General features: G+C 38.8%; 1 protein-coding gene across 1 annotated transcript in view; it reads left to right on the top strand.

Moving 5' to 3' along the window:
* The window catches only part of SH3RF1 (SH3 domain containing ring finger 1), a 178,121-nt gene that overhangs the window by 103,350 nt on the left and 59,862 nt on the right, over positions 1 to 14,909 (top strand). The window contains exons 3-4 of the mRNA XM_025386491.1: positions 12,298 to 12,573; positions 13,394 to 13,489. Coding sequence (XP_025242276.1) covers positions 12,298 to 12,573; positions 13,394 to 13,489 — 372 coding nt within the window. The remainder of the gene's footprint in view (positions 1 to 12,297; positions 12,574 to 13,393; positions 13,490 to 14,909) is intronic.

The raw sequence follows: 14,909 nt of genomic DNA, 5'->3' as shown, positions 1-14,909 counted from the left end.
GATATCATAATCCATTGCAATATTTAACAACCCTCTCTGTCAGGAAATTCCTTTATCCACCTTAAATAATGCATGCATGAGTTTAAGCCTGTATTTTTTTCTTCAGCAAATTCCAATCAGACTTACTCTCTTTGTGTAAGACCTTTGCATGGTATTTGAAGACTTATTCTAGAATAACACTGCTGTACTAATACATCTCAGTTTCTGCAGCTTTTCTGTCAATATTTGCCAACACTTTTATCATCTTTATCGCTGTCTACTGAATATGCCACAGTTCTCTGTCCCTTTTGTTTATGGAATTCAGAATGTATCCTGGACATCTAGTGAGAGACTGACTGGTGCTAATATAGGGGTCAGATTCTAGCAGTGACAGTACATTATGTACAATCATTTCTGTTCTGTGATTTCCTTTTGGAAAAGTAGACATCTTTATGTGCATTAATCTCCATACCTCTGAACTTCAGATTTCTTGTTTTTCTCATTTTGCCGTTCTCTTGAATGCCAGTGTGGCTTGTTATTCATTGTGATAGTTTTGCTTTTGTTTTTGTTTTCAGAGGTGAGGTCTCACTCTGTTGTCAAGGCTGGAGTGCAGTTGCACAATCATAGCTCATTGCAACCTGGAGTTCTTGGGCTCAAGTGATTCTTCCACTTTAGCCTCCTGAGTGGCTGGGACTATAGGCCTGTCCCACCATGCCCAGCTAATTTATTTTTAATTTTATTTAGAGACTGGGACTCACTATTTTGTCCAGGCTGGTCTCGAACTTCTAGCCTCAAGATAGCCTACCATTGGCCTCCTAATGTTACCTTAATATCCTTTGGTATTGAGGCAAAATTGGTATGTGTGAATTACAGTTCTTAAGTGTGTGCTCTAATAGGTTTTAATACCTTTCTATACCAGGATAACTAACACCTCAGTCAAGATATAGAATATATTAATAGTCTCAGAAATTTCCCTCACACCTCTTCACTCATTTGCCCATCTCCTATGGGCAACTACTGTGATTTCTACCAAAATAGATTTGTTTCACCTATTTTTGAATATTTTATAAATTTAATTATATAGTATTCTTATTTTTTTCACATGTGTCATTAATTCATTTTTTGAAATAGTTAAATAGGATTCCATTTATTCCCCTGTTGATGGACATTTGGATTGTTTTCAGTTTTTGGTATTATAAATAGTGCTGTGATGAGCATTTTTGTACAAATCTGGGTGTGGATGTATATTTTCGTTTATCTTGGGTTAATATCTAAGAGGGGTAGATTGAAGAGTAAATGTACATATAACTTTATAAGAATTTTTCAAACAGTATTAGACCCCCCCACTAGCAATCTATGTAAATTCTAGTTGCTCCACATTTTTTAGAAAATTTTCTGTTGTCAGTCTTTAAATTTTAATCATTCTAAAGAATGCATTATAATATATCATTGTGGTTTTATTTTGCAGTTGCCTGATGGTGTTGAGTAACCTTCCATGGCTATACAAACATCTTCTTTTCAAGATGTGTATTCACATCTTTTGCCTGTTTTTATTTTTTACTGTTATCAGTTACTTAATTAGGTTCTTAAGAAATTTAGAGCACCACTTTGTGAGGATAAATTTTGTTTGTCAGGGCAAACACAGATTACAGGTAGCCCTGGAGCTGAGGAATGGTTTTGATTTTTGTTAAGATTTATGAGTCCACAGCTTTCTGATCAGCCTTGCACTGCTCATTTCTCTTTTTCCATGTCGAAGATCTCACCTTCTTGGTATCTGGGCTTCTGCAGCTGCCTCTTCTTGAAGTAAGGATCAGTAAGATGTTTTGGGATTTTTACATTACTAGTATCAATTTTGATTGAGGTGGCAATGACAAATTTCTGGTATGTTCTTCTAGAGAAACTTGATTGAGGACCAGAGGTCTAGTCACAAGTAACCAGCCAGTAGTCAGCTGCTCCAGAAAAACCATCCTCTTGCCTCTGTGGCACCCAGTGAGGATGATCAGAATGGTTCCTGGGGTGATGCTGGCTCACAGTTTCTCACGTGGTGATTGAAGGGTTTTTGCTGTGGCTCAGCAGCTTTTGAGACACATCTTTAGTGAGGATAATATCTAGGCATTTTGCGAAGTTTAACCACCCAGGTTACCACCATTCTTCTCACAACCAACTGGTTTTGTAACAGTTGCAAGAACTTTCTCCTTCTTTTTCTTTTCAACCTTACATTTAGTGGATGAGTACTTCCTCTTGTGCATGGCACTTCTGGAATACATAGCAGATGGGGAATATCTGCCAATTCCTCTAATAAGGATAGGATTTTGGCCACAGTGGGACTTCCCCTTCTTGGGGATTTTAGCCTTGAAGTTACCCCTTTTCACCTTACTACCAGCATCACCCTTCTTGGCTTCGGGTTTCTTCTCTTTAGTATCCAGCTTCTCAACTTTTTCACTGCTATCTGGCAAGATGGGAAAGAACTGTTGCCTGTTTTTAAACCAAATTGTTTGTTGGTTAGTAGGAGTCATTTTAATTCTGGATTTGAGTCCTTTGTTTTATATATCTGTATATTTTTCCCCCCAATCTGTGGTTTACATTTTTATTTTCCATACGTGTCTTTTGCTGTTTAACCTAATTTTTCAATTTTGATATAGTCAAATTTGTCAGCTTATGGTGAATTTAGGCTTTTTTTTCCCTCCCTACACATCACTAAGATAATTTATTGTTTTCCCCTATAAAACTTACAGTTTTAGCTTTTATATTTGAGTCTGGGATTCATCTTAAATTAATTTTTGTATATGGTGTGAGGTAGGGGATCAAGATTCATCTCCCTCTATAACTTAGGGGCTCCTAGTTGTTCCGAAATAATCTTTTGAAAAGACTTTATTTTCCTCAGTTGAATTGCCTTGACGCTTTTGTCTGGTTGTTCATATGTGTGTAGGTCTATTTCAATATTGCTTTAATTCTGAAACTATGGACTATCTTTTACATTTAACCTTATGTTTAAATTATATGAGCATCTTCTCTCCAAGGTATTAATGTAAACACTGGACAAAACTAAAAACAGGCAATTGAATTTCACTGAGGCCTTACCTGACTCCCCCTCTTTTTTTTCTCTGAGACAGAGTCTCGCTCTGTCACCTTGGCTGGAGTGCAGTGGCACAATATTGGACTACAGGCATGCGCCACCATGCCTGGCTAGTTTTTTTTTGTTTGTTTTTTGTTTTTTAAGAGATGGGGTTTCACTAGATCACCCAGACTGGTTGTGAACTCCTGGCTTCAAGTGATCTGCCTGCCTCAGCCTCCCAAAGTGCTGGATTTGCAGGCATGAGCCACTGCATGTGGCTGTTATCCACCCTCTTTAATACTAAAACATGTTCTCACACACCCCTCTCCCTTTGTATTTCTGAATCTCCCTACCTTCCTGGATTTCTGTAAGGATTAGATAAGATGCAAGCAGAATTCCTGGTACATGGTCATTCCTCCTTGTTTAGTCCTACGCCCCAGGGTGAGGTTGGAGGCCTAGGGCAGGGCAGTTGCAAGAGAAGGGCAGATTTTTTGCCAGGAATCTGTTTTTCAAATAGGTAGAAACTTGACCTTTTCCCAGGAAATAGTCCTCATCCTGTGATGAGTCCTCAAGATGGTAACTCAAGTTACCACAGGGAATTTTCCCAATAAATATTCCTGCTCTCTGCAAAATACTATTGTAATTATTAAACATGTGATGAAACAGAAAACAAATATTCAGGGCAATGAGTGACACGAACTTCTTGCATTTTACTTTAGTGACTGCATTCTCAATAGCTATTTTCCCTTGGAGAAATTCATAAAATTTGTTTTCTTTAATGATGTATCTGTCAGTTGGGTACTCCCTTTTTAAGGCCATCCGAGAGAAATGCTATATCAACTGCATGACTATTTCCTTATAACCACCAAATAAGTTTATAAGGAAAATATTTATTTGCCGTAGTTTGCTACATAATTCGTTTCACATTTTTCAAATGCCAGCCATTTGTTTAGTATAAGACACTCAACTACCCATTTCCAGAATGGACTATGTTTTAGTTCTAGTGTCTAGAACACAGTGAAGTTAATACCAATTCGCAGTGCTTGCTCACATTTCCTCAGGTTTTTCTGTAGCACCTTAGCGTGCCCCAGGTTTCCCAGCAGCCTAGGAAATGGTAATAAAAATGTGTCTTTCAGTATTTCTGTACCTCCCATGTCTCAGAATCAAGTGCCCACCACCTACTGTATACTTGGGAGGATAGTTTCAAAAAGATGGATTAGCAGTCTACCATTCATGAGGAGTTCCCAGAGACACATAAATACGTGTTTGTATATATTTTGCAATTTGTGTAAAGCTGTTGAGCCTGTCAGTAGAATCGTCTTTTTAGTTGCTTTTCCTTTAGATGTGTTCTTTTTCCACTTACCTGTCCACACCTTACCACTCAGTCCACTGGAGATAACTTTTGTTCTTTCATTTATTTATTCAGCAAGAATTTTTCACAGACACTGAGGTAGGTACTCATGATACAAAGATGCATAACACATAGTCCCAGGTCTCCAGGAGGTTACAGTCTAGCCGAAAGAAATAGGTTGTAAACTGAGTGAGATAAGGGCTGTGATAACAGTATTCATAAGGCACTCTAGGTGTACATAAAAAGAGCAGCACCTTCTCCAGACTTGGGTAGGGGAAGTTTGGGAGAAGCTTCCCCAAGAAGGCAATGCCTGGGCTGGGTCCTGATGGACAAGTAGTGACTTTCACATCTGGGAAATAGAGACTGTCCTTTTGACCCACACAAGAATCAGATCATTGATCTTGGCCTTATTTACACCTGATTCCAGACAACAAAAGCAGTCATCCTAGGCAGACATAAAAATCCAAATGAAAGAAATGCAGCATAATTGTCAGGCGCATGATGCATATACAAGGTAGGGAGGTGGAGGGGGAAATGGACTATTCTCGATGAATATTGGTGGAGGAGAGATGGCATGTATGAAGTTGGAGGTGATGACAGCAGACTGGATTGCTTGCTGAGGGTGGAAAATATGAGGTGGAACGGACAATCCAAATGGAGGGCCATAAACTCATGATTTAGACCATTAATGTGATTTAAGAGGTAATTGGGAACTATCTCAGATTGTAAAGACATAGGTGATGTGGACAAAACCGTGTTTCAGGAATTATCCTTGTTACTGTGGTTATAGTTTGCTGGTTTTCATCCTACCTCTCTCTTTTTTCTCTTTTTTCTGCCTCCTAAATATAGGTATTTACTAAGCAATGCCCCTTAGCCCACTTTTCCTGCAACACTGTCTTTTAAACATGCTCCTGAGTGCCCCCTTAGGTTCTCCTGTACTTGTAGGAGAGGAAAATCCAGGAGGTGGGACAAAGGGATTTCAGTTTGTTCTCTGTATTTTAGTTTCTAGAAAAAAAACATTTAATGAAGAGTCTAATAGCATTTTTTCATTTTTACGTTTGGAAAACTCTGTTCTTCATTTTTTTTTTTTCTGGGTGTTTGAATATACTCTTGACTTCAGCTAAGTTCATTATGCAAATGATTAATTAATGATGAGAGTGCAGCCCAGGGAAATTGGTAAGCAAGCTGCTTTATCTACTCTCCTTTATCTCTAGTTTTTTTCTTTTTCTCTCCCTCTACCTTGCCCCCGAAACCATTAATGCCCCCCCTCCCAAAACAGTAAGATTGCTGGAAACTATAATTGACTGATTGCTGTTTGGTCAAGAGGTGAGTGAGACACTCCATTAGGGTTGGTGGATTGGATTGCAGGAGCTGACTAAGGAGAGGATGGAGGGTGCGGAGCCCACAGCTGAGCATGAGCAGGGCAGCAGACAGCACAGAGTGTGTGCTGAGGAGCCACCAAGCACTAAAAAAGCCCAAAGGCTGGCCTTGGTCAGCCCACATTCTTGAGCTAGTATGGAACTGGAACCAGGTCTGGAATAAGGAGGGAGGCTGGCTGGCTGCAGAGTCTACTTCTGGAGAAAGCTGAAGAAAATGAATATGCAAGAAAAGGGGACACTGGGATAGTAGAATAAGGGCAAAAAGAATACATGTGAATGAAGAAACACGTTTTGTCTTCATTTCTGTTTATTTGCAACTGCCATCCTCAAAGTACTGGTAGATTTTTTTTTTTTTTTTTTTTTGAGACGGAGTCTCGCTCTGTCGCCCGGGCTGGAGTGCAGTGGCCGGATCTCAGCTCACTGCAAGCTCCGCCTCCCGGGTTTACGCCATTCTCCTGCCTCAGCCTCCCGAGTAGCTGGGACTACAGGCGCCTGCCACCTCGCCCGGCTAAGTTTTTTTGTATTTTTAGTAGAGACGGGGTTTCACTGTGTTAGCCAGTATGGTCTCGATCTCCTGACCTTATGATCCGCCCGTCTCGGCCTCCCCAAGTGCTGGGATTACAGGCTTGAGCCACCGCGCCCGGCAGTACTGGTAGATTTGATTAAAGTTAGTATGAGTAGAAAATTTTATGTGGTGAATTTGGGGTAGGTAGGAGGTAGAAGATTAAGAAAATGATTGTCAGATAAAAATTCCCCAGCACAGTGCTTTCCAGAAATAAATGTTAAAGGAAAGAACAAATGAAAGATGGACGATTGTTGAATTATGGGATTCTCAGTCCCTTCTGATGTTACTTTGGAAGAATAAAACTTTTAATATTCGTCTTGGCCGTCATTGAAGTTGAAATATTTCAAGTGATGACCAAATCATATTTGAGTGATTGTCTGACGTAGATATCTTGAGAACAATACTTAGGAGTTATTAACTGTTAAAGAATCAATATTTTCATGAAATACTGTTATTATATCTTGACAGATATTTTACTTTGTAGGGAAAGACCAACATGTTTTTTGTTATATGAAAGACATTCTTTTTTTTTTTTACTTTTTTTTTCTGGGATGGAGTCTCACTCTGTTGCCCAGGCTGGAGTGCAGCAGCACCATCTTGGCTCACTGCAACCTCTACCTCCTGCCTCAGCCTCCCAAGTAGCTGGGACTGTAGGCGCACCACCACCATGCTAATTTTTGTACTTTTTATAGAGATGAGTTTTGCCATGTCATCCAGGCTGGTCTTGAACTCCCTAGACTCAAGTGATCCGCCGGCCTCAGCCTCCCAAAGTTCTGGGATTACAGGTGTGAGGCTACCGTGCCTGGCCCAAAAGACACTTTTTAAAAATTATTTCTTCCACCCATTTTTGTACTCTCTTTGTGTGGTACTTTCTATTACTGTGATTTCTTTGTGCCTCAGTTCTTTCTGGAAAGTTTCTGAAAGTCAAGTTAAAATCAGCCAGAGTTGATGCCAATTTAGATATAACTGAGTTATTAAATTATACACATTTTATAGCTGTTCCCACTACAAGAATATCTTCTAGATTTTCTTTTTAGTAGGTCGTTGAATCTTTTTTACTTTATGGAGCAGTAAGAAATGCATGAAGGAATTTGAATTTAGAGAGGCTGTCTTGCATGTACATCTGGGTATTGGCATTTAGAGTCTATAAAATAAATTGGCAGTGAATGTTTTATTTACCTGTTAGAATCTCAGATCATCAAAGTAGCATTTTGCTAGATATATTGGAATAAAGCTGATGGTATGGAAATGGAAGTCTAAAGCATTTAATCAAAAATATTTATATGCAGATCACATGAGGATTTTAATATCGTAAAAGATAACCTGTATGTATGATTTGGAAACAAAAATTATTTGAAATGTAAAGCTGGCCCACTATCATAGTTATTTTTTTTAATGAACAATATAGTAGATGTTTATCGAAATGTATTTTAGATGCAGAAGTATTGTAACAGTTTGCCTGTCTAAATTGCCAAGCTTTTTGATAAAGCTGGCAGTGTGAATGACAGCCGCAAACCCAAGGTTAGACTGCAGAGTCGGTTTCTCTTTGGCTTTCTTTCCTTTTAAACCTCCCTTTCATGTGTAGCCAAGTGAAAGTCTCCAAGTGAAATGTAAGCTCTGTGGATCCTTGGGGGCCTTGGCCTGATGAGAGGATACAGAAGAAAAGCAGCAGTTTGGAAAGCCTGCAGAAGGCTTGGAGGGCAGAGGGCCCAGTGATGACATGACTCTCAGACCTTTCAAAGGAGATGAATGAGAGGGCAGTGCCTCTGTGGGCTCTGGGCATATTTTATCCACAGAGTAGTCCTAGGCTATCAAACCAATTGTTTTGGCTTTATCTTTCAGATGTTGCAAAAGGAAAATGTGCTCTTTTATTGCTTTTCCAAGTCGTTTAACCGTTTATCCTTAATCATCTGCAGTCTGTGTGGGAATAAGTCTTTCAAAGATCACTGAACTTTGCTTGATTTAAAATCAGAGTAGAATTCATTTTATTTAATGTGGGAAGCCTTCTTTTCAGAAACTTGACCCAAACTGGCTTTCTAGCCTCATAGAATTTAATTGAAAAAGAATACCATAGAAAAACACAGCCAGATGCAAAAATGTTTGTTGATGGGTTAGATTGTCATAAGCTTTATGAGTCTTTGTGGTTACTGATCATTGAAACAATTTTAGCAGTCAAGATTTAGCAAGTGGGGATGAATTAATGAATTTTAAGTTGCATCATGGAAATGTAACCCTAGGCTAACCATAATGTTATCATAGTAAGCTTTCTCCTTGCCACTGGTCTATTAGAATACTTGATGATTTTGGGAACAAGTAAAAGATTTGTTTTGTGGAAAAGTTAATAAGTCCATTAGGCCACTGGTGTGTGGAAGTGATCTGTAAAGAAATAAATTCTTTCAGTTCCCACATCAGCATATCACAAAAGAACCATATTGCGGGTCATTTGGAATTTTACAGATCTCTTCAAGGAGCAGTTCAGAATGGTTTCTAAGAGTGCTAAATCTGTATCTTGGTGCATGGGTTTGGCTGGCATGGATTTGGACAGAGTGGGCCAAACAGAGCTAATTGAGGTGGGGAAAAAAACAGGCCATAATGGTGAATAGAGTTATTTGTCACTGAGTTTGTAATGGGATTTTCAATTAATTCATGCAGGCTTCCAATGCCTTACATTAGCCCTGTCAAGATGAACTACAGCCACATCTAAAATGCCATCCCCTATTAAACGGTGCATGTCAGTGAATTTGTAATTTCTTCTGTTCAACCAGAAGATGAATGGATTCTACTCAGAAAACAAATGTGTGCTTCAGAAATGCACATTTCAAAATCCTGAACACTTCCTAGGAGGAACATTCGTTGCATTGTTATATAGTGAATATGTATTAAAAATGTAATTGCTATGTGAATTCATCTGAAAGGGAAAGCATCCAGCTGTGGAGAGACAAATACATTGTCAGGTGCCCCATTTCACTGGTAAAGAGGCTTTTTATACTGGGTAATGACGATGATGACAATGATGATGGTTCACACATGTAGCACGTACTGCCTACTGGGTCATTTAAGGTGTGGCTTATATACATGAATTCGCTAAATCCTCATAACAACCCAAATGAAGAAAGAGGCACAGAGAGTTAACCTACCCCAAATCACACAGCTAGTAAGTGGGATTCACACTCTGCAATCTGGCTCTGGAGTTTGTTCTTCCAGCCAGTACCCTATACTGCCTGATCAGAGTCTCTTTAGCTATTGTACAAGAGTTTTAATACAGTACTTGCCAGTTCTCTCTCCTTCTCTCTCTGTCTCTCGATTGCTGTGTTTTACTATTATTTCCTCAAACCTATTTTTGGAAATATTGTTGAGCTGTGATAACTAGCCTTGAAGAAATACATAATATAGTGGAGAATATAATGAGGCATCTATGAGAGTAGAGAAAAATTAGAATCCTTCTTTCCCCAGAGTTGGACACTAATGTAATGTGACCAAAGTACACAGCGTTGTGAATGACCAGAGTTCCTGGTGGGCATTTCCTTTCTGGGCATAGCAGAATTGCTTACAAGAGTAGGTCAAGGCAGGGTAACAGGAGTGACGCCATTAGAGGCCAGATCTTAAGACAGAGTCTGAAAGTCAGAGGTCACAGGAGGGTGTCATTACTCCTGGAAGGCTCAACCCATCTTCCCAGGACATTGGCCTCTCAGGGAAGTTCTAACTAACCAACTACAACATCACATGGACAAGCCAAGGCAAGATGATTGCCAATAGCATTTTGAGAGCAATAATTAATATTCCTAAATAAATGTTTAGCAAAAGCAATTTGGCTTATAGGTAGTCCAGACTCTAAGTCTCTAAGTAGAAACCAAACTAATTTTTGAAAACTGTGTTATGAAGTTCTGTTGCCATCAAGGGTATGAAACTTTGATCCACTTTTTACAGGTTGGGGGGCAGACAATGATATAAGTAATGCTAACTATATTGCTCTACTTCATTGGAAACATTAAACTTAAAAAATATTCAACTAGTTGAGGCCTGTGCTTTGCACATAGCTGCCTGCCTGCCTGCCCACTTCATGTCCATTTTCCACACTACTGCCAGACTGATCTGTCCGTCACATGGGACTTAAGTCTGTTTGTGCATTAAACGCGTGAGTGACTTACCATTGCCAGAAGAATGTAGCAATCAAAACTCTTTCATATGTTTTACAAGACCCTCCATAAACTGGCCTCTGCCTACCTCTCCTTTACATTCCATAATTACTATCCAGGAATACTGCATTCTTTATACTCCCCAATCCCTCTGCACATATGACTTCTTACCTCCAGGTCTTTGCTGGTGCTGTCCCCTCTGCCTGGAATGCCCTCACTTTTCTCTTTCATTCATTCACTCCAACCTTGACAACTAATTCCTGTGCATCCTTTAGGTCTTGGCTCTTGTGTCACTTCCTCCAGGAAGTGTTTCATTTTCCTACTCACCAAACACCAGAGACCGATGTTCTTTGTCCCCATAAATGGTGTGCATATCTTTATCATTACATTTATTACACTGTATTATTATAGTTTTTACTGACATCCTTTAAGAAAAGAACTGTCTTATTCTTCTTTAAGTCGTCAGCACTAGCACATTGACTGGTAAAAAGTAAAAGCTTGGGCCAGGTGCAATGGCTTATGCCTGTAATCCCAGCACTTTGGAAGGCTGAGGTGGGTGGATCATTTGAGGTCAGGAGTTTGAGACCAGCCTGGCCAACATGGTGAGACCCCATCTCTACTAAAAATGCAAAAATGAGTCAGGCGTGGTGGTGCATGCCTGCAATCCCAGCTACTTGGAAGGCTGAGGCATTAAAATCACGCGAACGCCGGAAGCGGAGGTTGCAGTGAGCCGAGATTGTACCACTGCACTCCAGCTTGGGCGACAGAGCGAGACTCTGTCTAAAAAAAAAAAAGTAAAATCTTGATAAATGTTTTCTGGATGAGTGAATAAATAGAGACTCCAAAAGCAGGAGCCCTGTAATCTTGTTCAGGGAATTACTATAGACATGTTGGATTTGCCACTTATCTCCTGAATCAGTGATAGGCAGCAGCGCCCAGAGAGGTCAAAGATCTTAAAGTGACAACTGATGCTCAAGATTGGGCACCCCCAATGCCATTGAAAAGTATCATATTAATCAGTTGATGACTAAATTGCACTGGTGGTTAGGCACACGATTTTAAACTTTAAAACAGTAATACCATGCAGGAACATTAAATTCCTCATCTCTTAGCTTATCAGCCTAACAATGTGCTCTCTTCCAGGAAAGAGCAAAGTTGAATGATTTTAGACTGTAAAAGACCACAGGTCTATACACTTACAGATTATAAACTTTGGGAGGGCAGGGACTGTGACTGACTCACTCACTGCTGTATCCAGACTCATGCACAGAGTAGACCCTCATTAAATACTCGTTGAGCTTATGAAAGAGTAAGACCTACTGCCCACATTAAAAGCAATATCAGGAAGAGATTTGCCCAAAAGCCAAACTCTGATTTTTATCAACCAAGCTTAAAAGCAGTTAGTAAATTAATAAATTTGGTTGAAATTTTTCCCTTCAGTGTTTATCATTTATCCTGATGAATAAAGTAGTTAATGTAGGAAGTTAAGCTTGTTTTTTATGAGTTCTTGAGAGGCAGACCTGGCAGTCATGCTTTCATATACTGATAACCTCGAAGAAACAAGGCAAAACACCCACTAAGTTAAACTTAAGAATAGAAGCCTAAATCATGGCTGGTGCATGGGTATTGTACTGTTCTTATGTCACTATGGACAATTGTTTTGTGTTTTCTGTTTATTGATAACACATATATGTTGTTTTTGTATGAGATGTTCTTCAAGGGGTACAGTGTGGATTTGACCTTGACTTTAAAACAATGACAATGCAGCTATATTTTCAGAGACATTTTAGGACCATTATTTTATAAAAATTCATCCCTCTTTTTTTTTCAAGGGTATACCTCAGTTACCATGTGCCAAAGCATTATACAACTACGAAGGAAAAGAGCCTGGAGACCTTAAATTCAGCAAAGGTGACATCATCATTTTACGAAGACAAGTGGATGAAAATTGGTACCATGGGGAAGTCAATGGAATCCATGGCTTTTTCCCCACCAACTTTGTGCAGATTATTAAACCATTACCTCAGCCCCCACCTCAGTGCAAAGCACTTTATGACTTTGAAGTGAAAGACAAGGAAGCAGACAAAGATTGCCTTCCATTTGCAAAGGTAAAGGTAGAATGCACTTGTTTTCTGTTTGCCAGCTCTACCTCTGTACCCAGATAGATAGAAATATAGCTTGTGTTGCCTGTTGCAAAAAAATACAATAGTTTTGTGTGAACTATCTCACCATGCTTCTGAAAATGCCTAGAAGCAGTCTTTAAGTCACAGCGAAGGTAATTTTATGCACAGACTTCTTATATGAAAGATTATTTTGGTTGATGCTCTATGTGGTATCATTTTCATATTTAGAGTCTGAATTTATTTCTAAGCCACTTTAAAGGGTGTATGCACCACTCAGGGATTTTAAAGTACTGAATTATGAATAACAAAATGAAATGTCATTACTTTCATATTTTATATGTAAATTTCTTTGCCTAAAAGCATACAGGAATATATCTGCCGAATTGATAAAATGGTTTGGAGTTTTAAGCAGAATATTATGATTTTTATGGAGAAAAGCGGTAGGATGTACATTTGAGTAGGCATTTGGTTTATTTTCAGAAAATGAGAAGCATCTGAGAATCAATCTAAAACAGAAACTCGGGAGGCTAGGGTAGGTATCATTTGAGGTTGCAATTTGTAGATCTTAACAAAGTTAGTGGCCAGCTCCCTTGCACAGGAGTTCATAGCTTTGTAACAGTTGGAAAGGACACCAGCTGGGCTGGTAGCTACCATTTAATTCATTAAAACATTTAATCCACGTACTAAAGATATGTCATAGCATTTTTATTCTTGTACTCTTTAAAACCTGAGTCTCTTTATTGAAAAGGAAAATTAAATGATAAGCTTAATGATCAGGTAGATTAATGATTTGCTGTTTCTTCAGGATGATGTTCTGACTGTGATCCGAAGAGTGGATGAAAACTGGGCTGAAGGAATGCTGGCAGACAAAATAGGAATATTTCCAATTTCATATGTTGAGGTAAGTTAATCTGTAGAAACTTGAACTGTGTTAATATTCAGCTTACTAAATAAATCTTACTTATGCAATTTGAGTATTAAGAAGTCCTCGCAACAAAAAGCACCAGGAGTGCCCTGTTACAGATCACTGGACAGATCAGGAAGAATTCCTCCATCCTATCCAGCAATTATTGAAGACAGTGAGATACTTGAAACACTTTACTTTTTCTCCCTGGTAAAAGCTTTCCTATGTCTTGTTAAATGTCACTGTATGCTTATTGTCAGTCACCTACCTATTTCCTGTTTATTCCATTTGCTGGCTTTGGTGGGAGTAGAAAGCTGATAAAGTTCTTAAGTAAGATGGAGATAAGTGTATTTGTTTATTTTTTACTTACTTCTTTGGTTACTTGCAGCATCAGCAGAACCAGAATAGTGATTTGCAAAGTAGGGCTTCAGTAAACATTTGTTAAATAAGTCAATGAATCTTCCTCCATCCCATCCCAGCAACTACTTAGCCCCCTTTCCCTTTTTAAATCAGCTTTGCTTGGAAAGCTTGTAGCCAAGCTTGACATAGTAAAGTCTTTTTAGAGAGTATGTGTAGTCACATAATTGTATTACTTTAAGAATAATACAAGCAGAACATAAACAAAGGAGTTACAATTCATAGTAAACTTTCATTATATCATATATCATAAACTAAATGTCCCTTGGGAATAAGAATTTCTTGCTGAAAATAAAATCGAAGGCATTTTCAAAGAATGTAGCGTGGCCCAGACAAACCATTCAAGGTTAGTTGAGTCCATGGAAGGCTTCTGGTAAGAAGTAAGGTCTTAGTAGATATCTGTGTGATGGATAAATAGGGGTTAACCAAGAGAAATGGAAAAGGTATATTTTATGGCAGAACATCCAGACAGGGAGACCAGCATGTGCAAAAGCCAAAAAGTAAGAGAGAGCACAAGATTGTTTGGGGAATTGAAAGCAATCCGGTTGTTTAAAATATCAAAGCACGTATCTTAAGCATGTAAAAATGAAAAACCACTGTCACTTATTTTGCAATCTTTTTATCTGAGGCATTTGTTTTGGCATGAAAACTAAAATGACAAGCTGTATCATTGTAGCCAGCACTCAGTTTCCTCCACAGAGAGTGAGATTGCCAACGTTTTCATAAAAAATCAATTTGACTACCGTATAGCCATGGGAAAGTAATTCAAACCATGTATGAGTCTTGAATTTTATCCATACCCTTCAGATGTTCCTGTTTATTGAAATATTTTTTCCTCCTTTGAAAGCAAATAACAGAAAAAAACCAAACAACCCTTAACTCACAGGCAGTCCTTCCTGTACATTATGAATATATTCTAACTGTGGATCACGGAAAACTACAAGCACTTCCAAGTATTTGAATAGTTACACTGAAGAGCATGGGTAAGCACAGGATTAAT

Source organism: Theropithecus gelada, chromosome 5 (assembly GCF_003255815.1).
Source record: "Theropithecus gelada isolate Dixy chromosome 5, Tgel_1.0, whole genome shotgun sequence".
Classification (NCBI taxonomy): Eukaryota; Metazoa; Chordata; class Mammalia; order Primates; family Cercopithecidae; genus Theropithecus; species Theropithecus gelada.
The sequence above is the reverse complement of the archived record's forward strand: the minus strand, read 5'-3'. Positions and strand labels throughout refer to the sequence as shown.